Below are 27,899 nucleotides of genomic sequence, written 5' to 3' on the forward strand. Positions count from 1 at the left end.
AAGGCCTACCATAAGTAACACACTACGCCACCATGGACTCAGATCCTGCAGTGCCAGACGTGTCCCACTGCTTAAGCCAGTACATGTCCGGGCCCGTCTGAAGTTTGCTAGAGAGCATTTGGATGATCCAGGGGAGTTTTGGGAGAATGTCCTATGGTCTGATGAAACCAATCTGGAACTGTTTGGTAGAAACACAACTTGTCGTGTTTGGAGGAAAAAGAATACTGAGTTGCATCCATTAGACACCATACCTACTGTAAAGCATGGTGGTGGAAACATCATGCTTTGGGGCTGTTTCTCTGCAAAGGGGCCAGGACGACTGATCCGGGTACATGAAAGAATGAATGGGGCCATGAATCGTGAGATTTTGAGTGCAAACCTCCTTCCATCAGCAAGGGCATTGAAGATGAAACGTGGCTGGGTCTTTCAACATGACAATGATCCAAAGCACACCGCCAGGGCAACGAAGGAGTGGCTTCGTAAGAAGCATTTCAAGGTCCTGGAGTGGCCTAGCCAGTCTCCAGATCTCAACCCTATAGAAAACCTTTGGAGGGAGTTGAAAGTCCGTGTTGCCAAGCGAAAAGCCAAAAACATCACTGCTCTAGAGGAGATCTGCATGGAGGAATGGGCCAACATACCAACAACAGTGTGTGGCAACCTTGTGAAGACTTACAGAAAACGTTTGACCTCTGTCATTGCCAACAAAGGATATATTACAAAGTATTGAGATGAAATTTTGTTTCTGACCAAATACTTATTTTCCACCATAATATGCAAATAAAATGTTAAAAAAACAGACAATGTGATTTTCTGGATTTTTTTTTCTCAGTTTGTCTCCCATAGTTGAGGTCTACCAATGATGTAAATTACAGACGCCTCTCAACTTTTTAAGTGGTGGAACTTGCACTATTGCTGACTGACTAAATACTTTTTTGCCCCACTGTATAGTGTGCACTACGTGGCTCGTTATTTGCCCCACTGGCTACTCTACACCTATATATAGTGTTCACTACGTTGCTCGTTATTTACCCCACTGGCCACTCTACACCTATATATAGTGTGCACTTAGTGGCTCGTTATTTACCCCACTGGCTACTCTACACCTATATATATAGTGTGCACTATGTGGCTCGTTATTTGCCCCACTGGCCACTCTACACCTATATATAGTGTTCACTACGTGGCTCGTTATTTACCCCACTGGCTACTCTACACCTATATATAGTGTTCACTACGTGGCTCGGTATTTACCCCACTGGCCACTCTACACCTATATATAGTGTTCACTACATGGCTCGTTATTTACCCCACTGGCTACTCTACACCTGTATATGCAGCGCCCCAGAGACCTGGTCGTTGCAGTAATGTCGCTCTGCCACTAAGGGGAGTGATGGTACGTCTGATGGCACTGAAGGAGTTCCAGGTATCACCAGCACACATTACACTTCACACTCCGGCCACTAGGGGGAGCAAAAGGTTTTATTTATTAGGCCACTCCTTACACTGGTAAAACTAGGGGTTGGATAGGAAGTTAGTCAGAAGCTGACTGGGTTGGATTCAGGCAACATCCCGTGGCAGGGGGTGTTGCAGGGGGAAGATTCAGGGGGGTCCTTGCCAGGCGTGGGAACCTGGCAGGTACCTAGCGACAAGAACAGAACGTTACGGAACCGCGCCTGCACTACCCACGGCGGTATCCTAAGAAAGAGACACAAAGCGAAGGATATTGTGGACAGTGAGAAACGAGATCAAGCACAAAGGAAAGCCAGTAGGAGTCGTGCCCGAAGAACGGCAACTTCCTACTGAGGCGCGTAGCCGGTGCCCGGAACACCGAGGAAGTGACTGACTTTATGCCTTACTTCAAATACCGCAGGACAGTTAATTATAGGTTGGCTGTCTACCTTACATCACCTAAGCAGACATAGGGGGCAACGCGTGGAGAGGGGCATCTCTAGAGTCCCGGAAGAGCTCCGAGCCTACCCGTCAAACGGGTGCGTCCTAGCCATAACATACCTGGGGGACGGAGAATAGAAAGAACTAGAAAGAACTGGAACGAAATAGAACGAACGAGAATAGAAGTTGTGAGGACTATCCCGAATGCTCAGCAGGGAAGCACTATAACACACAGGCGCTAGTGGTAGGCAACGATTTCCACCTGCAAAGAGAACTCTGGAAGTGCCTTCGGACCGGCCGGTCTCAGACAGCCCTGTTACCTGTGCTCTGGATTGTGGATCCCGAAGTCTTCTGTAAAGAGACTGCAACCCTGTGTCCTAGTTATTGTCTGCACCTCACACCATCACCATCCACCTTACTGGGAAGCCCTGGGGACATACTTCACCTGTGGGAAGGTTTACCATCTAGCTGCCATCACATCACCCCAGTGGGCCCCAAGCAGCGTCGGTCACCCTGACCGAATACCACAGGTGGCGTCACAAAACCTTGACAGACTCGTATCACCTTTCATTGGACGCCCCTTAGCAGGGTCACGGACCGGGTCCAGCCACCGTGACTTCCCTCGAACTGAGCCAGCAGAGGACTGATACCGAGTAACCCGCGGCCCTGCGTCTGGGGGCGCTCCATATATAGTTTGCACTATGTGACTCATTATCTACCCCACTGGCCACTCTACACATATATAGTGAGCACTAAGTGGATCGTTATTTACCCTACTGGCTATTCTATATCTACATATAGTGTGAACTATGTGGCTCGTTATTTACCCCACTGGCCACTCTACAGCTACATATAGTGTGCACTACGTGGCTCGTTGTTTACCCCACTGGCCACTCTACACATATATAGTGAGCACTACGTGGCTCGTTATTTTCCCCACTGGCCACTCTACACATATATAGTGTGCACTAAGTGGATCTTTATTTACCCCACTGGCCACTCTACACCTACATATAGTGTGCACTACGTGGCTCGTTATTTACCCCACTGGCCACTCTACACATATATAGTGTGCACTAAGTGGATCTTTATTTACCCCACTGGCCACTCTACAGCTACATATAGTGTGCACTACGTGGCTCGTTATTTACCCCACTGGCCACTCTACACATACAGTGGGGCAAAAAAGTATTTAGTCAGTCAGTAATAGTGCAAGTTCCACCACTTAAAAAGATGAGAGGCGTCTGTAATTTACATCATAGGTAGACCTCAACTATGGGAGACAAACTGAGAAAAAAAATCCAGAAAATCACATTGTCTGTTTTTTTAACAATTTATTTGCATATTATGGTGGAAAATAAGTATTTGGTCAGAAACAAAATTTCATCTCAATACTTTGTAATATATCCTTTGTTGGCAATGACAGAGGTCAAACGTTTTCTGTAAGTCTTCACAAGGTTGCCACACACTGTTGTTGGTATGTTGGCCCATTCCTCCATGCAGATCTCCTCTAGAGCAGTGATGTTTTTGGCTTTTCGCTTGGCAACACGGACTTTCAACTCCCTCCAAAGGTTTTCTATAGGGTTGAGATCTGGAGACTGGCTAGGCCACTCCAGGACCTTGAAATGCTTCTTACGAAGCCACTCCTTCGTTGCCCTGGCGGTGTGCTTTGGATCATTGTCATGTTGAAAGACCCAGCCACGTTTCATCTTCAATGCCCTTGCTGATGGAAGGAGGTTTGCACTCAAAATCTCACGATACATGGCCCCATTCATTCTTTCATGTACTCGGATCAGTCGTCCTGGCCCCTTTGCAGAGAAACAGCCCCAAAGCATGATGTTTCCACCACCATGCTTTACAGTAGGTATGGTGTTTGATGGATGCAACTCAGTATTCTTTTTCCTCCAAACACGACAAGTTGTGTTTCTACCAAACAGTTCCAGTTTGGTTTCATCAGACCATAGGACATTCTCCCAAAACTCCTCTGGATCATCCAAATGCTCTCTAGCAAACTTCAGACGGGCCCGGACATGTACTGGCTTAAGCAGTGGGACACATCTGGCACTGCAGGATCTGAGTCCATGGTGGCGTAGTTTGTTACTTATGGTAGGCCTTGTTACATTGGTCCCAGCTCTCTGCAGTTCATTCACTAGGTCCCCCCGCGTGGTTCTGGGATTTTTGCTCACCGTTCTTGTGATCATTCTGACCCCACGGGGTTGGATTTTGCGTGGAGCCCCAGATCGAGGGAGATTATCAGTGGTCTTGTATGTCTTCCATTTTCTAATTATTGCTCCCACTGTTGATTTCTTCACTCCAAGCTGGTTGGCTATTGCAGATTCAGTCTTCCCAGCCTGGTGCAGGGCTACAATTTTGTTTCTGGTGTCCTCTGACAGCTCTTTGGTCTTCACCATAGTGGAGTTTGGAGTCAGACTGTTTGAGGGTGTGCACAGGTGCCTTTTTATACTGATAACAAGTTTAAACAGGTGCCATTACTACAGGTAATGAGTGGAGGAAAGAGGAGACTCTTAAAGAAGAAGTTACAGGTCTGTGAGAGCCAGAAATCTTGATTGTTTGTTTCTGACCAAATACTTATTTTCCACCATAATATGCAAATAAATTGTTAAAAAAACAGACAATGTGATTTTCTGGATTTTTTTTTCTCAGTTTGTCTCCCATAGTTGAGGTCTACCTATGATCTAAATTACAGACGCCTCTCATCTTTTTAAGTGGTGGAACTTGCACTATTGCTGACTGACTAAATACTTTTTTGCCCCACTGTATATAGTGAGCACTACGTGGCTCGTTATTTACCCCACTGGCCACTCTGCACATATATAGTGTGCACTAAGTGGATCTTTATTTACCCCACTGGCCACTCTACACCTACATATAGTGTGCACTATGGGACTCATCAGGCCCGGATTTAGGGGTGGGCCCAAGGGGCCCGGGCCCTGGGCCTCCCACCAAGCGGGGGCCTCCCACCAATATAGGGATAAATATCTCAAAACATGTAAAATACACGTCTCTTTGCTGTGAACCGTTTCTAATGATAAGGAACATTTAACAAAAAATAAACTATTGAAAGTATAGGGACCTGGCTACAGTCCTACATCTCAGTGGCTGGCGCAGAGCGGCAGAGTCATGGCACCTGACCTGCCTCAGCATCCACTGACCTGGCTAGCCTAGCCAGACTTTCTTAGTACCCTCCCTGTACCTAATACTTAGCTTATGGCATGTGGCTGCCTTCTCTGATCCCAACAGAAGCTTCTATTATCACTCCTTCGGATTAGATCAGATGAGAGTTTGTTCAGCTACCTTCGAGGAAGGAGTCGGAGCCACGATGTCGGCGAGAGAAGAGGATTCTCCACCACGGAGCACGGCAGGACTTCACTCTGGATATTCAGTCACTGAAGATCCAGAGGTGAAGTGGTTCAGTCATCAGTGTCGCGGTGGGTGAGTATGATCTATGTATGTCTGTGTATCTTTTCTGCAGCTCCTGTCCTACATAGTACCATACTGTATATACAGGTCCACACTATATCCTGCATTACAGTGTGTCTGTGTATACTGTATGTATATAGTGTGGACCTGTTTACAGTGTATTGCTGTGTATACACTTTATACAGCCCCTCAGCCTCTATTCTATATACAGCCAGCACAGCAACAGCCTCTGATATATACAGCCCGGCAGCAGATATATACAGTGGGGCAAAAAAGTATTTAGTCAGTCAGCAATAGTGCAAGTTCCACCAATTAAAAAGATAGAGGCGTCTGTAATTTACATCATTGGTAGACCTCAACTATGGGAGACAAACTGAGAAAAAAAAATCCAGAAAATCACATTATCTGTTTATTTAACATTTTATTTGCATATTATGGTGGAAAATAAGTATTTGGTCAGAAACAAAATTTCATCTCAATACTTTGTAATATATCCTTTGTTGGCAATGACAGAGGTCAAACGTTTTCTGTAAGTCTTCACAAGGTTGCCACACACTGTTGTTGGTATGTTGGCCCATTCCTCCATGCAGAGCTCCTCTAGAGCAGTGATGTTTTTGGCTTTTCGCTTGGCAACATGGACTTTCAACTCCCTCCAAAGGTTTTCTATAGGGTTGAGATCTGGAGACTGGCTAGGCCACTCCAGGACCTTGAAATGCTTCTTACGAAGCCACTCCTTCGTTGCCCTGGCGGTGTGCTTTGGATCATTGTCATGTTGAAAGACCCAGCCACGTTTCATCTTCAATGCCCTTGCTGATGGAAGGAGGTTTGCACTCAAAATCTCACGATACATGGCCCCATTCATTCTTTCATGTACCCGGATCAGTCGTCCTGGCCCCTTTGCAGAGAAACAGCCCCAAAGTATGATGTTTCCACCACCATGCTTTACAGTAGGTATGGTGTTTGATGGATGCAACTCAGTATTCTTTTTCCTCCAAACATGACAAGTTGTGTTTCTACCAAACAGTTCCAGTTTGGTTTCATCAGACCATAGGACATTCTCCCAAAACTCCTCTGGATCATCCAAATGCTCTCTAGCAAACTTCAGATGGGCCCGGACATGCACTGGCTTAAGCAGTGGGACACGTCTGGCACTGCAGGATCTGAGTCCATGGTGGCGTAGTGTGTTACTTATGGTAAGCCGCGTTACATTGGTCCCAGCTCTCTGCAGTTCATTCACTAGGTCCCCCCGCGTGGTTCTGGGATTTTTGCTCACCGTTCTTGTGATCATTCTGACCCCACGGGGTGGGATTTTGCGTGGAGCCCCAGATCGAGGGAGATTATCAGTGGTCTTGTATGTCTTCCATTTTCTAATTATTGCTCCCACTGTTGATTTCTTCACTCCAAGCTGGTTGGCTATTGCAGATTCAGTCTTCCCAGCCTGGTGCAGGGCTACAATTTTGTTTCTGGTGTCCTTTGACAGCTCTTTGGTCTTCACCATAGTGGAGTTTGGAGTCAGACTGTTTGAGGGTGTGCACAGGTGTCTTTTTATACTGATAACAAGTTTAAACAGGTGCCATTACTACAGGTAATGAGTGGAGGAAAGAGGAGACTCTTAAAGAAGAAGTTACAGGTCTGTGAGAGCCAGAAATCTTGATTGTTTGTTTCTGACCAAATACTTATTTTCCACCATAATATGCAAAAAAAATGATAAAAAAAAAAACAGACAATGTGATTTTCTGGATTTTTTTTCTCAGTTTGTCTCCCATAGTTGAGGTCTACCTATGATGTAAATTACAGACGCCTCTCATCTTTTTAAGTGGTGGAACTTGCACTATTGCTGACTGACTAAATACTTTTTTGCCCCACTGTATATATATATATATACACACAGTCCAACAGCCAGTGGGGTAAATAATGATCCATGTAATGTACGTGGCTCATTATTTACCCCACTGGCTACTCAACACCTACATATAGTGTGCACGAGGTGGCTCGTTATTTTCGCCACTGGCCACTCTACACCTATATATATGGTGTGCACTACGTGGATCATTATTTACCTCACTGGCTACTCCACACCCATATATAGTGTGCACTGTGGCTCATTATTTACCCCACTGGCCACTATACAGTTGTGGCCAAAAGTATTGACACCCCTGATATTCTGTCAGATAATACTCAGTGTCTTCCTGAAAATGATTGCAATCACAAATTCTTTGGTATTATCTTCATTTAATTTGTCTTAAATGAAAACACACAAAAGAGAATGAAGCAAAAAGCAAAACATTGATCATTTCACACAAAACTCCAAAAATGGGCCAGACAAAAGTATTGGCACCCTCAGCCTAATACTTGGTTGCACAACCTTTAGCCAAAATAACTGCGACCAACCGCTTCCGGTAACCATCAATGAGTTTCTTACAATGCTCTGCTGGAAATTTAGACCATTCTTCTTTGGCAAACTGCTCCAGGTCCCTGATATTTGAAGGGTGCCTTCTCCAAACTGCCATTTTTAGATCTCTCCACAGGCGTTCTATTGGATTCAGGTCTGGACTCATTGCTGGCCACATTAGAAGTCTCCAGTGCTTTCTCTCAAACCATTTTCTAGTGCTTTTTTAAGTGTTTTTTTGGGTCATTGTCCTGCTGGAAGACCCATGACCTCTGAGGGAGACTGTTATGAACAGGTAATTCAGAACCACAATGGACATTGAAGTTCAGAGCACACAAAGTGACCTGACAATTACCAAAAACATAGGACGAGCTCTGAGACGTGGGAACTCTGCTGACCGCAATCCCTAATCCTATCACACCACACTAGAGGTAGCCGTGGATTGCGCCTAACGCTCCCTATGCAACTCGGCACAGCCTGAGAAACTAACTAGCCCTGAAGATAGAAAAATAAGCCTACCTTGCCTCAGAGAAATTCCCCAAAGGAAAAGGCAGCCCCCCACATATAATGACTGTGAGTAAAGATGAAAATACAAACACAGAGATGAAATAGATTTAGCAAAGTGAGGCCCGACTTACTGAATAGACCGAGGATAGGAAAGATAGCTTTGCGGTCAACACAAAAACCTACAAACAACCACACAGAGGGGCAAAAAGACCCTCCGCACCGACTAACGGTACGGAGGTGCTCCCTCTGCGTCTCAGAGCTTCCAGCAAGCAAGAAAAACCAATATAGCAAGCTGGACAGAAAAAATAGCAAACAAAAATAACACAAGCAAAACTTAGCTTATGCAGGATAGCAGGCCACAGGAACGATCCAGGAGGAAGCAAGACCAATACTAGAACATTGACTGGAGGCCAGGATCAAAGCACCAGGTGGAGTCAAATAGAGCAGCACCTAACGACTTAACCTCATCACCTGAGGAAGGAAACTCAGAAGCCGCAGTACCACTCTCATCCACCAAAGGAAGCTCATAGACAGAACCAGCCGAAGTACCACTCTCGACCACAGGAGGGAGCTTGGCCACAGAATTCACAACAGGAGACCCAGCTTTCTCACAGTGGGCCCTACATTATGCTGCAAATTTTGTTGGTAGTCTTCAGACTTCATAATGCCATGCACACGGTCAAGCAGTCCAGTACCAGAGGCAGCAAAGCAACCCCAAAACATCAGGGAACCTCCGCCATGTTTGACTGTAGGGACCGTGTTCTTTTCTTTGAATGCCTCTTTTTTTCTCCTGTAAACTCTATGTTGATGCCTTTGCCCAAAAAGCTCTACCTTTGTCTCATCTGACCAGAGAACATTCTTCCAAAACGTTTTAGGCTTTTTCAGGTAAGTTTTGGCAAACTCCAGCCTGGCTTTTTTATGTCTCGGGGTAAGAAGTGGGGTCTTCCTGGGTCTCCTACCATACAGTCCCTTTTGATTCAGAAGACGCCGATGGATAGTACGGGTTGACACTGTTGTACCCTCGGACTGCAGGGCAGCTTGAACTTGTTTGGATGTTAGTCGAGGTTCTTTATCCAACATCTGCACAATCTTGCACTTAAATCTCTTGTCAATTTTTCTTTTCCGTCCACATCTAGGGAGGTTAGCGACAGTGCCATGGGCTTTAAACTTCTTGATGACACCGCACACGGTAGACACAGGAACATTCAGGTCTTTGGAGATGGACTTGTAGCCTTGAGATTGCTCATGCTTCCTCACAATTTGGTTTCTCAAGTCCTCAGACAGTTCTTTGGTCTTCTTTCTTTTCTCCATGCTCAATGTGGTACACACAAGGACACAGGACAGAGGTTGAGTCAACTTTAATCCATGTCAACTGGCTGCAAGTGTGATATAGTTATTGACAACACCTGTTAGGTGCCACAGGTAAGTTACAGGTGCTGTTAATTACACAAATTAGAGAAGCATCACATGACTTTTCGAACAGTGCCAATACTTTTGTCCACCCCCTTTTTTATGTTTGGTGTGGAATTATATCCAATTTGGCTTTAGGACAATTCTTTTTGTGTTTTTTTTTCATTTAAAACAAATTAAATGAAGATAATAACAAATAATTTCTGTTTGCAATCATTTTCAGGAAGAAACTGAGTAATATCTGACAGAATTGCAGGGGTGTCAATACTTTTGGCCACAACTGTACACCTATATATAATGTGCACTACGTGGCTCGTTATTTACCCCACTGGCTACTCTACACCTATATATAGTGTGCACTACGTGGATCATAATTTACCTCACTGGCTACTCCACACCCATATATAGTGTCACTATGGCTCATTATGATCATCATGCAGCCTTGCAGTGGGGTCCTGGGTTCTAATCCCACCTTGGACAACATCTGCAAGGAGTTTGTATGTTCTCCCCGTGTTTGCATGGGTTTCCTCCGGGTTCTCCCGTTTCCTCCCACATACCAAAGACATACTGATAGGGGATTTAGATTGTGAGCCCCATCAGGGACAGTGATGATAATGTGTGCAAACTGATAATGATAATGTGTGCAAACATTATGCAGCGTAATATGTTAGCGCTATATAAAGATTATTATTACTAGATGGTGGCCCTAATCTAACGCATCGGGTATTCTAGAATATGCATGTCCACGTAGTATGTTGCCCAGCCACGTAGTATATTGCCCAGCTACGTAGTATATTGCCCAGCTACGTAGTATATTGCCCAGCTACGTAGTATATTGCCCAGTCACGTAGTATATTGCCCAGCCACGTAGTATATTGCCCAGTCACGTAATATATTGCCCAGCGACGTAGTATATTGCCCAGTCACGTATGTCACAGGTTAAAAAATAATAAAGAAACATACTCACCTTCGGATCCGAGGGCCCACTGTAGTTGTAACATACTCTCCTTCGGATCTGGCACAGGCGATGAGCGCGCGGCTGCCGCCATCTTCCGTTCCCAGGATGCATTGCAAAATTACCCAGATGACTTACCTGTCTCGCGAGGCCGCTAAGTCTTCTGGGTAATTTCGCAATGCATCGCCGGGAACGGAAGATGGCAGCCGGGTCTGCGGACAATGGAGGGTGAGTGTAGCAGGTTTTTTTTTAATTATTATTTTTAACATTAGATTTTTTACTATTGATGCAGCATAGGCAGCATCAATAGTAAAAAGTTGAGGACACACAGGGTTAATAGCGGCAGTAACCGGCATAACGCGGTCCGTTACCGCCGGCATTAACCCTGTGTCAGCGGTGGCTGGAGGGGAGTATGCGGGTAGTGATTGCGGGGAGTAAGGAGCGGCCATTTTCTTCCAGACTGTGCCCATCGCTGATTGGTCGTGGCTTTTTTTCCGCCACCAATCAGCGACTTGGATTTCCTTGACAGACAGAGGCCGCGACCAATGAATATCCGTGACAGACAGACGGAAGTGACCCTTAGACAATTATATAGTAGATGGACCCCACTATACACCTATGTATAGTGTGTGCACGTGAATGTATGTTACTCCTTATATCCTGAAGTGGGAGAAAGTAATAATATTTCTCCTCAGTCTGTAGTGAGGGGACCAGAATGTAGTGTCTCTGAGCTCCTCCATTCCTTTCACCTCAGCTTTGCACTGTGTACAGTGAGTACAGAAACAAAGGGGAGGGGTGTCTGTCTCCACTCCAGTCACTGCCCTCAGCTCCCTGCCGCCCTGACAAAACACACTGACTTCACTTCCTGCAGTTTCTATAGCTCCTCCCATACAGGAGTCTGGTCACATGGTCGTGACGTCAGCAGAGGTCCTTTTATACACTGCTGACCCTTCGAAAGGTAAGAGCCAGGAGAAAGCTGAGGCGATTTGTGTCACTATCGTGTATGTCGTGATCCCTCCGCTCTTCTGTCGTTAGCAGGCTGGTCACAGGTCTATACACAGTTCTCTCTCACTTCCTGTATCGTTACACTGGTGTTACGTCATTGCACGCCCCTCCATCACCAGTGTGACTGCAGCCTCAGCTGCATGGTGCATCGTGGTCTTGCAACCTCTTTATTACTTCCCATTATGTTATCTTTTTTCAGCATTTTTATGGCTATTCTTATTTTTCTGCATTTATTGTTTTGAGAGGATGGTGTCCCCTTTCAGAAAGTCTTTGTCCCCGGCTGTAGTTATAAAATAACATCTTTCTCTACTTCTCCTTCCCAGGTCCACCGCTGCTTCCGGCGTCTGATATTGGCTGCAGCGCTGACATCACAACGACAGTGAGGCAGCCAGTCATTGCTCAGCAGCTCTGCCCGTGTACGCAGATCACTCACTGATTGGCTGCAGCACTGACATCGTAACAACAGTGAGGCAGCCAGTCATGAGCTCAGCAGCTCTGCCCGTGTACGCAGATCACTCACTGATTGGCTGCAGCGCTGACATCGCAACGACAGTGAGGCAGCCAGTCATGAGCTCAGCAGCTCTGCCCGTGTACGCAGATCACTCACTGATTGGCTGCAGCGCTGACATCGCAACGACAGTGAGGCAGCCAGTCATGAGCTCAGCAGCTCTGCCCGTGTACGCAGATCACTCACTGATTGGCTGCAGCGCTGACATCGCAACGACAGTGAGGCAGCCAGTCATGAGCTCAGCAGCTCTGCCCGTGTACGCAGATCACTCACTGATTGGCTGCAGCACTGACATCGTAACAACAGTGAGGCTGCCAGTCATGAGCTCAGCAGCTCTTCCCGTGTACGCAGATCACTCACTGATTGGCTGCAGCGCTGACATCGCAACGACAGTGAGGTTGCCAGTCATGAGCTCAGCAGCTCTGCCCGTGTATGCAGATCAATCACTGATTGGCTGCAGCACTGACATCGCAACGACAGTGAGGCAGCCAGTCATGAGCTCAGCAGCTCTGCCCGTATACGCAGATCAATCACTGATTGGCTGCAGCGCTGACATCACAACGACAGTGAGGCAGCCAGTCATGAGCTCAGCAGCTCTGCCCGTGTACGCAGCTCACTCACTGATTGGCTGCAGCGCTGACATCACAACGACAGTGAGGCAGCCAGTCATTGCTCAGCAGCTCTGCCAGTGTACGCAGATCACTCACTGATTGGCTGCAGCGCTGACATCACAATGACAGTGAGGCAGCCAGTCATGAGCTCAGCAGCTCTGCCCGTGTATGCAGATCACTCACTGATTGGCTGCAGCGCTGACATCACAACGACAGTGAGGCAGCCAGTCATGAGCTCAGCAGCTCTGCCAGTGTATGCAGATCACTCACTGATTGGCTGCAGCGCTGACATCACAACGACAGTGAGGCAGCCAGTCATTGCTCAGCAGCTCTGCCCGTGTACGCAGATCACTCACTGATTGGCTGCAGCGCTGACATCACAACGACAGTGAGGCAGCCAGTCATTGCTCAGCAGCTCTGCCCGTGTACGCAGATCCTCACTGATTGGCTGCAGCGCTGACATCACAACGACAGTGAGGCTGCCAGTCATGAGCTCAGCAGCTCTGCCCGTGTATGCAGATCACTCACTGATTGGCTGCAGCGCTGACATCACAACGACAGTGAGGCAGCCAGTCATGAGCTCAGCAGCTCTGCCCGTGTACGCAGCTCACTCACTGATTGGCTGCAGCGCTGACATCACAACGACAGTGAGGCAGCCAGTCATTGCTCTGCAGCTCTGCCAGTGTACGCAGATCACTCACTGATTGGCTGCAGCGCTGACATCACAACGACAGTGAGGCAGCCAGTCATGAGCTCAGCAGCTCTGCCCGTGTATGCAGATCACTCACTGATTGGCTACAGCGCTGACATCACAACGACAGTGAGGCAGCCAGTCATTGCTCAGCAGCCCTGCCCGTGTACGCAGATCACTCACTGATTGGCTGCAGCGCTGACATCACAACGACAGTGAGGCAGCCAGTCATTGCTCAGCAGCTCTGCCCGTGTACGCAGATCACTCACTTATTGGCTGCAGCGCTGACATCACAACGACAGTGAGGCAGCCAGTAAGAGCTCAGCAGCTCTGCCAGTGTATGCAGCTCACTCACTGATTAGCTGCAGCGCTGACATCACAACGACAGTGAGGCAGCCAGTCATGAGCTCAGCAGCTCTGCCCGTGTACGCAGATCAATCACTGATTGGCTGCAGCGCTGACATCGCAATGACAGTGAGGCAGCCAGTCATGAGCTCAGCAGCTCTGCCCGTGTACGCAGATCACTCACTGATTGGCTGCAGCGCTGACATCACAACGACAGTGAGGCAGCCAGTCATGAGCTCAGCAGCTCTGCCCGTGTACGCAGCTCACTCACTGATTGGCTGCAGCGCTGACATCACAACGACAGTGAGGCAGCCAGTCATTGCTCAGCAGCTCTGCCAGTGTACGCAGATCACTCACTGATTGGCTGCAGCGCTGACATCACAACGACAGTGAGGCAGCCAGTCATGAGCTCAGCAGCTCTGCCCGTGTACGCAGCTCACTCACTGATTGGCTGCAGCGCTGACATCACAACGACAGTGAGGCAGCCAGTCATTGCTCTGCAGCTCTGCCAGTGTACGCAGATCACTCACTGATTGGCTGCAGCGCTGACATCACAACGACAGTGAGGCAGCCAGTCATGAGCTCAGCAGCTCTGCCCGTGTATGCAGATCACTCACTGATTGGCTGCAGCGCTGACATCACAACGACAGTGAGGCAGCCAGTCATTGCTCAGCAGCTCTGCCCGTGTACGCAGATCACTCACTGATTGGCTGCAGCTCTGACACCACAACGACAGTGAGGCAGCCAGTCATTGCTCAGCAGCTCTGCCCGTGTACGCAGATCACTCACTTATTGGCTGCAGCGCTGACATCACAACGACAGTGAGGCAGCCAGTAAGAGCTCAGCAGCTCTGCCAGTGTATGCAGCTCACTCACTGATTAGCTGCAGCGCTGACATCACAATGACAGTGAGGCAGCCAGTCATGAGCTCAGCAGCTCTGCCCGTGTACGCAGATCACTCACTGATTGGCTGCAGCGCTGACATCACAACGACAGTGAGGCAGCCAGTCATGAGCTCAGCAGCTCTGCCCGTGTACGCAGCTCACTCACTGATTGGCTGCAGCGCTGACATCACAACGACAGTGAGGCAGCCAGTCATTGCTCAGCAGCTCTGCCAGTGTACGCAGATCACTCACTGATTGGCTGCAGCGCTGACATCACAACGACAGTGAGGCAGCCAGTCATGAGCTCAGCAGCTCTGCCCGTGTACGCAGCTCACTCACTGATTGGCTGCAGCGCTGACATCACAACGACAGTGAGGCAGCCAGTCATTGCTCTGCAGCTCTGCCAGTGTACGCAGATCACTCACTGATTGGCTGCAGCGCTGACATCACAACGACAGTGAGGCAGCCAGTCATGAGCTCAGCAGCTCTGCCCGTGTATGCAGATCACTCACTGATTGGCTGCAGCGCTGACATCACAACGACAGTGAGGCAGCCAGTCATTGCTCAGCAGCTCTGCCCGTGTACGCAGATCACTCACTGATTGGCTGCAGCTCTGACACCACAACGACAGTGAGGCAGCCAGTCATTGCTCAGCAGCTCTGCCCGTGTACGCAGATCACTCACTTATTGGCTGCAGCGCTGACATCACAACGACAGTGAGGCAGCCAGTAAGAGCTCAGCAGCTCTGCCAGTGTATGCAGCTCACTCACTGATTAGCTGCAGCGCTGACATCACAATGACAGTGAGGCAGCCAGTCATGAGCTCAGCAGCTCTGCCTGTGTACGCAGATCAATCACTGATTGGCTGCAGCGCTGACATCGCAATGACAGTGAGGCAGCCAGTCATGAGCTCAGCAGCTCTGCCCGTGTACGCAGATCACTCACTGATTGGCTGCAGCGCTGACATCATAACGACAGTGAGGCAGCCAGTCATGAGCTCAGCAGCTCTGCCCGTGTACGCAGCTCACTCACTGATTGGCTGCAGCGCTGACATCACAACGACAGTGAGGCAGCCAGTCATTGCTCAGCAGCTCTGCCAGTGTACGCAGATCACTCACTGATTGGCTGCAGCGCTGACATCACAACGACAGTGAGGCAGTCAGTCATGAGCTCAGCAGCTCTGCCCGTGTACGCAGATCACTCACTGATTGGCTGCAGCGCTGACATCACAACGACAGTGAGGCAGCCAGTCATGAGCTCAGCAGCTCTGCCAGTGTATGCAGATCACTCACTGATTGGCTGCAGCGCTGACATCACAACGACAGTGAGGCAGCCAGTCATTGCTCAGCAGCTCTGCCCGTGTACGCAGATCACTCACTGATTGGCTGCAGCGCTGACATCACAACGACAGTGAGGCAGCCAGTCATTGCTCAGCAGCTCTGCCCGTGTACGCAGATCACTCACTGATTGGCTGCAGCGCTGACATCACAACGACAGTGAGGCAGCCAGTCATTGCTCAGCAGCTCTGCCCGTGTACGCAGATCACTCACTGATTGGCTGCAGCGCTGACATCACAACGACAGTGAGGCAGCCAGTCATTGCTCAGCAGCTCTGCCCGTGTACGCAGATCACTCACTGATTGGCTGCAGCGCTGACATCACAACGACAGTGAGGCAGCTAGTCATTGCTCAGCAGCTCTGCCAGTGTACGCAGCTCACTCACTGATTGGCTGCAGCGCTGACATCACAACGACAGTGAGGCAGCCAGTCATTGCTCAGCAGCTCTGCCCGTGTACGCAGATCACTCACTGATTGGCTGCAGCGCTGACATCACAACGACAGTGAGGCAGCCAGTCATGAGCTCAGCAGCTCTGCCCATGTATGCAGCTCACTCACTGATTAGCTGCAGCGCTGACATCACAACGACAGTGAGGCAGCCAGTCATGAGCTCAGCAGCTCTGCCCATGTATGCAGATCACTCACTGATTGGCTGCAGCGCTGACATCACAACGACAGTGAGGCAGCCAGTCATTGCTCAGCAGCTCTGCCAGTGTACGCAGCTCACTCACTGATTGGCTGCAGCGCTGACACCACAACGACAGTGAGGCAGCCAGTCATTGCTCAGCAGCTCTGCCCGTGTACGCAGATCACTCACTGATTGGCTGCTGCGCTGACATCACAACGACAGTGAGGCAGCCAGTCATGAGCTCAGCAGCTCTGCCCATGTATGCAGCTCACTCACTGATTAGCTGCAGCGCTGTGGACATGTGCACCGTAGCCAATACTAGACCCCAGGAGCAGCGATGGAGGCTCAATGCTGGACCCAGGGAGGGTGAATCAAGTCCTGTGTTCCTTTATAACCGAAGCTGGGGACAAAGATTGTCTGAAAGGAGACAACCCCTTTAGACGCATCTTCTCCATCATATACAGATAGGAGAATCCTAAAAGAGTTTTTATTTGTGTCCGCTTTTCTTAAAGATTTATTTTAAAGGGAATTACATCTGGGTTAAGACTTTTGGAAATTGTTTGGTCAAGGAGGTATATTTCCTTGTATTAGTTTTTGTGTGTATTTTATGTAATGATCACCTAATTGTTAACTGGGGAACCCACCATGGGTTTTATTATCAAAAATACTGGAACCAGATGACACATTAGACCCTATCATAAGTCGGAAATCGTAGCACCGCTGCAACCTGTAGTTGGCTGCAGCGGTCAATTGACTACAAGAGTGTGTTGTCAGAGAAACATTGGATAATGTGCTCTTCTCATCTGCTGTAACTCCCAGGCGGGGTAGACACTTCTTCCAGAGGCAGCTTAAAGGGACACTGTCACCTGAATTTGGAGGGAACAATCTTCAGCCATGGAGGCGGGGTTTTTGGGTGTTTGATTCACCCTTTCCTTACCCGCTGGCTGCATGCTGGCTGCAATATTGGATTGAAGTTCATTCTCTGTCCTTCATAGTACACGCCTGCGCAAGCCAATATTGCCTTGTGCAGGCATGTACTACGGAGGACAGAGAATGAACTTCAATCCAATATTGCAGCCAGCATGCAGCCAGCGGGTAAGGAAAGGGTGAATCAAACACCCAAAAACCCCGCCTCCATGGCTGAAGATTGTTCCCTCCAAATTCAGGTGACAGTGTCCCTTTTAAAGCTCCAGACCTGCAACCTAGTGCCCCTGGTTCTAGATCCTCGGGGGCTCTGGAAGCCGAGTATTCCTCCGTTTAATATTTTTAAGAAAAAGAAAAAATAGATTATATATATATATATATATATATATATATATATATATATACACGAGGGGTGATCCAAAAGTAATGATAATCAATACTAAACACAATGAATATAGTCAAATTTTTTTAAAATTTTTTTACATAGTCTCCTAACAAGTTTATACATTTAGTCCATCTCTTTTCTAAACTTAGAATTCCCTTAGAAAAAATTCTTGATCTTGACCCTCAAAAAAATCCCCAACAGCGGTTATCACGTCGCTATTGTCATCAAATTTCTTGCCCCGGAGGTGTTCCTTGAGCCGAGGAAAGAGAAAGAAGTCACTGGGGGCTAGATCTGGCCAATAGGGGGGGTGTTCCACCAGTTCAAAGCCCGCTTCTTGAATGGTAGCCATGGCAACTGCAGCTTTGTGAGGCGGCGTGTTATCTTGGTGAAACAACACTCCAGCCCGCAGTTTGCCGCGCCTTTTCTCCTTGATAGCCTCCCACAATCTTCTTATTTGTTCTGCGTAGTAGGAGCCCGTAATAGTGGCTCCCTTCTCCAAATAGTCCACCATAATAATTCCTTCAGCGTCCTAAAAAACGGACGCCATAACCTTCCCTGCTGAGCTTGACACTTTGAATTTCTTCGGCGTCGGTTCGTCGGCTCGTTTCCACGTCATCGATTGTTATTTAGTTTCGGGATCAAAGTGGTGGATCCAGGTCTTGTCCATGGTCAAAAAACGTGACAAAAAATTTTCCTTGTCTGCTTGGAACTTTTCGAGATTTGCTATTGAAATGTCAACTCGTTTCTTCTTTTGTTCGTCAGTTAACATTTTTGGCACCCAACGCGCGGAGACATTTCTCATATGCAATTCTTTTGCAAGGATTCTTTGAATACTGCCGTATGAGATCCCTGTGACCTCAGCTACATGCCTGATAGTCACTCTTCGATCTGCCAATACAACTTCTTCAACTTTTTTCACGTTTTCTTCATTGAGGGACGTGGATGGGCGTCCTTCACGATGTTCATCTTCCGTCGATGTTCTTCCCAGCTTAAATTCCTTGGCCCAGCTTGCAACTGTGGAATATGGAGGAGAAGAGTCCCCCAATGTTTCCACCAAGTCGCTGTGTATGTCTTTGGTAGTCATTTTTTTTCAAGCAGAGGTATTTGATGACAGCTCTGAGCTCGTTTTTTTCCATTTTGATGTTCACTCCTCGGCAGTTCATATTCAAATGAATGCAGCTCCCGGGAATCGTGGTCTATTTAAGTGATTTTTTTTTTTCCTGGACTAGTGGGTACCTAAGAGAGAAGAAAACATTTTATTTTAATTTCTGTGTGCAATGGAAATAACCGATTATCATTACTTTTGGATCGCTATATATATATATATATATAACAACCCCTTGAACTCTAATAATCTTTCATCTTAGTAATTTATTATTTTGCATTTTCAGGATAACCAGTCATCAAAGACCCTATTCTGCACGGTCACTCCGAGGGCTAAGGATGGGAATGGACAAAAGTGCAACAACAGAACAAATATTATACCACATCATGGAGATGCTTTACCTACTGACTGGAGAGGTGAGGGATACTGGGAAATATGTCACATGACCTCACTATTCCCTTCATAACTGGGCACAATCTATGTGCACTGGTCATAGACTTTAATCCCGGCATATCAGGATCAACTCTGGGCGCGCGTCTGTCAGAGACCTTATGAAAAGACAGACTCTGTTTATAACCACTTCTGTCTTCTCTAAATCAGCACTGTGACAGACCAGAGAATTTTTACCAGTGATAGGTGTTATGGAAGAAGGAAATATTTCCCGGGCAATTTTCCACTATGTTTTAGTGGAGAACTGCAAAATTAAAAACAATTGTTCCTCAGAAGTCACAACTACCACCCATGGTCACCGCAGCCAATCACTGGGATCTGCAGAGCTGCAAATGTTGAGTTTGAGATTGGCTGCAGTGGTCACGCGATGTAGTCGTGACACCACTGATACAGACGTGTCGACAAAAACCGGAGCAGCAGTGGAAAGACATCTGTCCTACATGTAAGGATGATGTCAGGGGGAGCAATAGCCATGAGCCCTTCCCTTTATATCAGCACGTGACTACCTGTTATCTCGGTGGCTTTTGAAAAATGGGTGAGCGATGCAGATTTTTTTTTTTACATCATTGCCAGAGACATCACTTTTTTAATTTTTCATAGCTGTAGCTGTATGCAGCCTTGTTTTTTTATTGCCAGAAGTTGTATTTTTCAATACTCGAAAAACAAATTAATTAACAAATTAATTAACCTTAACCGCTAAGATTAACAAATTAATCTTAACCCCTTCCCGATATATGATCTACATTTACATCATATGTTGGGTCCCTTCTTAGAATCGGGCTCAAACTTGCTGGCAGATGATGGCTGTTATCCATCCATCATCTGCCTCTCACAGCTGTAAGTGAAGCTTCGCTCTGCCCGCGGCTGGTAAACTATTAAATACCGTTATCAATCTGACTGCGGAATTCATTTTTGTTTGCTTCATTGGCCCCCTATGAAGCGATAACAAGGTGCTGATGGGTTGTCATGACAGCCAAGAGTCAGTTTTTTTTCCAGTACGTTGACCTGGAAAATGAGTGCCATTCAAAACTACAACGTGCCGGGCAAAAAAAAAATCAAGCCCTTATATGGCTGTGTGGATGGAAAAATAAAATAGTTATAACTCTTGGAAGAAGAGGAGAAACAAACGAAAACGGAAAATCATCTGGTCGGAAAAAACGTTATTCATCAATATGTTATATCGTACTTATAGCCCCTCCTTGGAAAACGAAACCAGCGATTACCTGATTGCCTTTTACAGTGCTTTGAAATATGTGATTTTCATTTGGGGCATGGATATGCCTAAATACATAGGGCAGGATTTATCAAGCGTGCCAAAACACTGTCTCTCAAGACCGGCACTATATTAATTGGGTATTTTACACCCTTATCTACGCCTTGACCATTGCTGAAAAGATGCGTGGCTTACCAGAAAAAGGAGTATGGCCTAAAGTCAGCTCAATGCTCCAAAATTCTAGCACAAAGTAAGCCAAATGGAGAGTGGTGTAAACTTATAGTTGGGCTTAAAATTAGACAGATTTTTCAAAGCGCATGAACCACAATGGGAATCTGTCTTTAGGTTTTTCTATGTAATCTGAGAGGACCATGGTGTAGGAGCAGAGACCCTGATTAGAGATGTGTCACTTACTTGGCTTGATTTTGGTGTTTCCATACAATCAGTGTTTTATCAGCATGAGATTATCACTACTAGACAACTGGCCTCTTGCCTCCTAGTCAAACCCCACATCGAATAAGCTTTCTGCCTATGCGCATTGTACACAGGAAGCTGCCAATCAGTAATATTGGTGCGGGTTACACAGTGCTCAACGTTATAGAACTGGTAGACCTGCAGCCGATAAAATGGTGATTCTATCATAGATGCTGCACTCAGTAAAGTAAGTGATACATCGCTGGATTCAGGGTATGTGTCCCTACATCCTACTGCTATCAGATTACGTAGTGAAAACCTGCAGTGCAGTGGAGAATGTTAAGTAGAATATATACAGTATATATTCTGGCCCTTCTCACTGCTACCTGCAGCCTTTGGCACTAGCTCTCCAGTGCCAAGTGGCAAATAAGGCCCTGCTTGTAGTCTAAAGAAACGCTGTCTCAAGCAACTGCTGTGTAATAAGACGAGTCAGGCTGAGGAGATGCATCGTGATCAAGCTGCGTAATTAATTTTCTCACTCGGCCTGATGGCTTTACAGCAGAACATGAACCATAGGGAAGAAAGGCCGCTCTGCTGAGAGAATGCGTGCTCACCTATGTACCGCCATGCGGACCGAAGCTCCGAGACATCTGTCTCAGCAGTGTTCCAGTACTCAGGGAGTGAATATTTATGCAACAACATTATTATAGTACTTTATTTTTATTTTTCCACTTGAACAAACGTCACTTTATTTTTTCAATTGAATTGTAAAAATTATGGGCGACATGAAAGTGTGGTGGTAAAAGTCCTTAAATGATCCTTTTTGGTATGATTTTAGTGCATGACAAAAACCTGGCTTTTTAATAGGGATGTGTAGACTTTTTATATCCTCTGTGATTGTGCCGAGTAAGGGAAATCTTGGTATATATTTTAGAGGATACAGAAAAGTATAATCAGGAATGATTCCAGGATCTTGTTTTTACAGAGGTCTCTCTTTCTCTACAGGATTATATCGTTGTCAAGAAGCCCGGTAGACAAACCACACACAACAGACTTTTGGTCGTAGAAGGGATTTCTAGAACTATGGCAAATGCATTACCGACTCCATCGCGATCTGTGACTTCTTGTAAGGAAACTGAGCAGAAGATTCTAGATCTCACCAACAAGATCACTGAGCTGCTGACTGCAGAGGTGAGCGCTGCTGGGAATACTGGGGCATTATACACTAACACAAGGGATGATGTGTCTGGATGATGACTGTATCATTGTGTCAGGTTCCTATCAGATGCGATGATGTCACCGTCCATTTCTCCATGGAGGAGTGGGACTATATAGAAGAACACCAGGATCTGTACAAAGATGTCTCAATTAAGAAACCTCAAAATATTGAATTACTGGGTAAGAGAAGAATATTTTGTACTTCAAAACTAGATCCTGTAGATACCAAAGCTGATAATTCTTATTTTCTTCTGTTTTTGTCCTCTAGATGACCCCATTTGTAAAAATAGTCTTCTCCATAATGGATCATCAGGACTTTTAAATGAACATGACATGACGGAAAACCGAAATATACATCGCCATGGAGTAATGCAAAATGTATCCAGTGCAAATTTTACAGAAAACATATCTGCATGTGAAGATGGAACCATCAGTAATGTAGATCATAGAAATTATTCCGGTATGCGCATTAAGGAGGAAAACTGTGATGACTCGTATGATGGAGGAAATCTCCCAACTCCTCACTCACGTGTACAGTTTCACTCAGCTCATATTAAGGAGGAACCAGTCTCATATGATGATCACCTGGCAAACCCGACACCAATGGACCATACACCACATCCTACTGTGGAAGAGCCATCCTCGTATGGTGAGCCACAGATCAATACATATACACCTACAGATCACGTACAACATCATTCTTATCTGCATATTGTGGAGCAACAGTCTCCTTATGGTGAAACAGCACCCAATATGTATACATCCAACGATCATACACCACATCATCCTTCTCCTCATACCGCGGAGGAACAGCCCTCACATAGTGGGCAAAGCCTCCTACAACCCAATGTGTTGGCACCGGCAGATCCCTCTCAATATCCATTTACTCATATTATTATGAATGCTGTCTCACGTGAGAGAGGAAAGCAGGCAAATACTGACCACAAAAAACAATATTCATCTCTTGATAGTACTATGGAGAAACCATCCTCCTCTAACAAAGCATCGGTATCCTGTAAAGATCTAAACCTGAAAACACTGAGTTATCCTATACGACTATCTGCATCTACACTTGTTAAGCAAATTAACCCAGCATCTTCTATTGAAAAAAGGCCCGAAAATACCATTGTGTCTTCAGCTGGTTCAGAGCCTCTTCAAATGGATGTGGATGATGAGAAAAGCAATTCTTCTGTCTACTCAGTCCGTCAAAGTGACAACGCAATGGAGATCTTGTACCACTGTCCGAGTTGCCAAAAAGCCTTCTACAGTAACTTGGACCTTGCTAAACATCAAGTCATTCACTCCGTAGATAAACTCTTTGTATGTTCCTTATGTGGGAAAAGCTTCACGGAGCTCTCGTTCCTTGTCAAACACCAGGTCTTTCACACAGACTTGAAGTTGTGTGTATGCAAAGTGTGTGGGGGATGTTTCTACAGTGAATCATCTCTAGCAAAACACGAGAAAACTCATTCCTCACCTGTGCACTGCTTCAATTGTGGCAAATGTTTTTTCAGTAAGACAGAGCTGGAAATACACAAAAGGAAGCACACTTTAGAGAAACCCTATGGATGCCATGTGTGTGGAAAACATTTTATTACCAAATACGTTCACGACAAACACATGTTATGTCATACAAAAGTAGAACTGTCTAAATGATGTGGGGGGGGGGGGGGTCGCTTGGGATTTTCATCCGCTTCAAACTGATACTACCTTGACTTATGTGACTTGATGTTAAAGAGAACCTGTCAGCATGATGTTGTATGTTGGACACAATTCTGTTATACAGATTAAAAAGATCCCTTTAGTGAATAAATCCTCTCTGTGGTGGTTCTTTGAAGTTTTGGTGTAATATGTTTTAGGTACATAGCAGCAGGATTGTGAGTAGGGTATTTGGCTCTTGCTCCGGCTGCCTCTGGTGTCCAGATGACAGGTCACTGCTTTGTGAGCGACCTGCTTTCTGTTTAAAAGTTTGCGCTGGCACTTTGCTCGCCACAGGTGGTGCTTGTACACATTGATCTCCTGACGGTCTTCAATAAAATGGCGCTGTGGCGGCACATGCGCAGAAAACCTGTAGTAAAGTGGCGGAGCATGCGCAAATTGAAATCTCGGCTCGATTAAATCTCTAAAAAGGATGTTTTTCAACTGAGATCTCAGTCTATGCATGTGCCACCACTGGCGCCATTTTACCGAAGATAATCGGGAGGTCAGTCTACGAAAGGGCCTCCTGCGGCAATGATGGCACAAACTTTCAAACAGGAGGCCAGTCACTCCCAAAGCAGTGACCTACCATACAGACACTAGAGGTAGACTGAGGGGTTGACTCAGGAACTGAAGACCCTACCCACAGTCCCGCCTGTTTGCACCTAAAGCTTCTTACAGCAAAACTTCAAATGCTGATTAAAGAACACGCACAGAGCGGATTTCTCCACTAAATATATCTATTTAAGCGCAATTAGATCTATGCCTTTTCTTAAATATGCAAAATCGTGCTGACAGGTTCTCTTTAGTGTGAAGGTCACTGATGAAATAATTTTTTGAATGTGCCCCATGTTTATACCAACCATACTGTACTTTATATTTCACCTGTTTTTCATATTACCTATACTTGAAAACAAAAACCCATGTTTTAAAGGGGAATCTGTCGCCCCATTTGACCTATCTGAACTATTAATATGGGCATACAAGTTTTAGACTGCTGAAAACGGTCCTTCCTGTGTGCCTCATATCAGCTGTGGTGTTGCTGAGAAATCTTTTATCGGTTTATATAAATAACCTCTTCCAGGCTCTGGGAAGTACCCTGCCTGGAAGAAAACTCTGCCTCCAGAGCTTGTTTTACATGAAGGGGGAGTTAATAGTGTGATGGCCGCTCTCTGCTTTCCTGATCTCACTGCAGAGCTGTGTGTGATAATACCTAACACGTCTGCAGGTTCCTTTCAGCTTCCAGCTCACAGGCAGACAGAGAGAATAAAAAATGTGTTTGCAAGAATACTCATTTCATTTCTCCTGTTCAGTGTTTGTTACTTGTCTCATCGGTAACTCCCCTTTCATGTCACATAAGCTCTGGAGGCAGAGCTTATCTGGCAGACAACATCCTCCCCAGAGCCTGGGAGAGGCCATTTATATAAAGTGATAATGGATGATTTCTCAGTAACAAGGCATCGGATATCAGTCTCCTCAGCAAACTATAACATTTGTGCCCATATTAATAGTTTATATATGTCAAATATGGTGACTGATTCCCTTTAAGTTAAAAGGCTTGTACAAAGTGTGTAAGTCAACCCCTATCTATAGAATAGGATCTAACCTACTGCTGAATGGATCTGTGGTTAAACAGGTCCACCATCTGAATGGATCGGACCTTAAACGTGTCCACCTTTTACTTATTCTATAGGACTGCTACAGGTAGCCAAGCTCTGTAGTAGGCAGTCCCATAGAGAATGAATGGAGCGTAGGTGTGCATGCTCGATCCCTGCTCTATTCAGACGAAGGTCTCCAATCTTGGGATTTGTGAAGGTCCTGCCGTTGGTCCTTCAGCATATAGTAAGGTAAAAATTTGGTGCAAACCCTTTAAGTTGATCAATCCATATCCAGTTGAGATCCCAGGTATAAAAGTCTCGTACTTTAGTCTTCACTGTCCTGTTATGTAGCATCAAGGTCTCTTCTCAGCACTATAATTAGTGATGGAGCATGAATGATATAAACTAGTTGGTTATCGAGGCAGATTTATCAATACTCTCTAATTCTTAGGGGGGCTTTAGTTGGTACAGTCTATCAGTGGGGTTCGGCCGACAGCCATATTGTGTATGGTATGGTGTGCTTTAGATTAAACAGTCTTAAAATGTGCTAGCTTTATCATAGTGATTCTTATAGTTTGATAAATCTGTTGTATTTTAACGCTGTCTAGTCTAAAATTACACCACTTTTTTTTGTCATAGTTTGTGTGAAAAATGCACTCTTCAACTGTGACACATTTGTGGCCCAGTGTGTCACATGTTAGGACATAGCCCTTTTCTGATAATCCACACCCCTGTTTAATTAGGACATGGCGCTGAAAGTGTCTGAAACAGGTAGTAAATACGGTGCAAGTCAAAAACAGTTACCGTATTTGGCACATTTAACTATATATACCTGATAAAGTTATTGTAACTCATTCCAGCTGTCTGTAGAATTTATGTGCGGTGTATTAGTATGTTGTAGTTTGGGGCTGAGCAGTGGTTTCCTGATATATGCTACAGAAAAATGCAGTCTAGTATGTTACATCGTTGTAGCTAAAAAATATTGTTATGGTTTCTTCAGAATGCCAACCTACAAAAATACTTAGTTTTGAGGAAAAGTTACTAAGACAATGCATGCTTAAATGTATAAAATTTGGACCATTACAAGAGATGGGTGACCAGAAAAATATATATGTATTTAAAGGGAATCTGTCAGCACATGTAATCTGAGGACAGCAGGGGATAGAGGCTGAAACACAGAAGTCAGGGATGTGTCACTTGTCAAAGTGCTCACTGCTGTTTACTAACTGTGAAGGATTTATCGATTGACATTGCTGGACTGCACTAGTCCAGCCACGCCCCCTCCTGTGATAAGCAGCTCGCTGTCTATAGACATTGCATATACAGAGCCTGATGTGGGCAGGAGCAGCCTTCATTCTAAATCTAAAAGCTCTGATTGTGTGAGAACGGCTGCACCCATTTATCGAAGTAATACATGGTTGGATTCAGCTTCTCTTTGCCTACATTATGCTACTCTCAGATGAGGTAGCAAAAACCTGCTGACCGATTGCCTTTAAATCCTACATTAGGTTATTACTGTCATCAGGGAGCAGTTCACAATAATTGCGTAAAATATGCCTTAGCTGAAAGATATAGCTGCCTCCCTTGTAGTCGGGCACGGACCACATGGGATGTAGATTTCTTCTCGCTTATACTTGCTAGCAGGTTTATGCCTTGTATTTGTGACTGCACCATTAAATAGATAATTCTTGTTGATTTGACTTGTATGTAATGGCCAATTGAGAGATGCCGTAAAGAGGCTACCAGGTACACATAAAATTGGCCATTTTTATGCGCTAAAAGCTCTCATTTTTTCATATTTCTAGTGCAGTAATGCAGTTCAAATTTCGTGTTTTCAAGTTTGCATGTTTTAGCACTGCAGTGTGCTGCCTTATTTACTTAACTATATACGAGGTGGCGACTCTAGGTTCAGCACCTGTTCACACTGAGTCTATGTTTGGATATGCAGGTCAGGTTTTTGAAATATGTTACTATGTTAGTCCAGAGGTGGTGCAGCCTGAGTCTTCCACTCTTGCCCAGATGGTTGAGTGTGTGGTGATGGACAGATTCATCCACTCCCTTCCTAGGTCAGTGCAGACCTGGGTTGGCCAGGGCGACCCTCGAAACGCAGATGACCTGGTTGGCCTAATGGTGAGTGTGGAGACATGGGGGGTCGGCAGGCGCCCCGAGTCCGCTAGCCGGAACTGCATGGACCAGGAATCGTCCCGCCGAACGCCCGCTATCCCTTTTAACGTGGGTGTAACGCTACTCAGACAACACAGGATGAAGGTAAAACAGTGTGACAATGCTTTATTG

The 27,899-nt window shown here is 46.1% G+C and overlaps 1 protein-coding gene across 1 annotated transcript; it reads left to right on the forward strand.

Moving 5' to 3' along the window:
- The first annotated feature begins 11,475 nt into the window (after positions 1-11,475).
- Positions 11,476-27,297, forward strand: LOC138665348 (gastrula zinc finger protein XlCGF66.1-like). Its single transcript, XM_069752747.1, has 5 exons — positions 11,476-11,550; positions 19,300-19,429; positions 22,096-22,281; positions 22,365-22,488; positions 22,577-27,297. Exons 2-5 carry the CDS (start codon positions 19,352-19,354, stop codon positions 23,962-23,964), a joined length of 1,776 nt encoding a protein of 591 aa, XP_069608848.1. The 5' UTR covers positions 11,476-11,550; positions 19,300-19,351; the 3' UTR covers positions 23,965-27,297.
- The last annotated feature ends 602 nt before the right edge of the window (positions 27,298-27,899 follow it).

This window comes from Ranitomeya imitator, chromosome 2 (assembly GCF_032444005.1).
Source record: "Ranitomeya imitator isolate aRanImi1 chromosome 2, aRanImi1.pri, whole genome shotgun sequence".
In the NCBI taxonomy this organism is placed as follows: domain Eukaryota; kingdom Metazoa; phylum Chordata; class Amphibia; order Anura; family Dendrobatidae; genus Ranitomeya; species Ranitomeya imitator.

Coding starts and splice junctions, on each gene's coding strand:
- LOC138665348 (XM_069752747.1), top strand. CDS start 19,352: ATGGGAATGGACAAAAGTGCAACAACAGAACAAATATTATACCACATC. Junction 19,430..22,095: donor TTTACCTACTGACTGGAGAG/GTGAGGGATACT, acceptor CTTTCTCTACAG/GATTATATCGTTGTCAAGAA. Junction 22,489..22,576: donor TCAAAATATTGAATTACTGG/GTAAGAGAAGAA, acceptor TTTGTCCTCTAG/ATGACCCCATTTGTAAAAAT.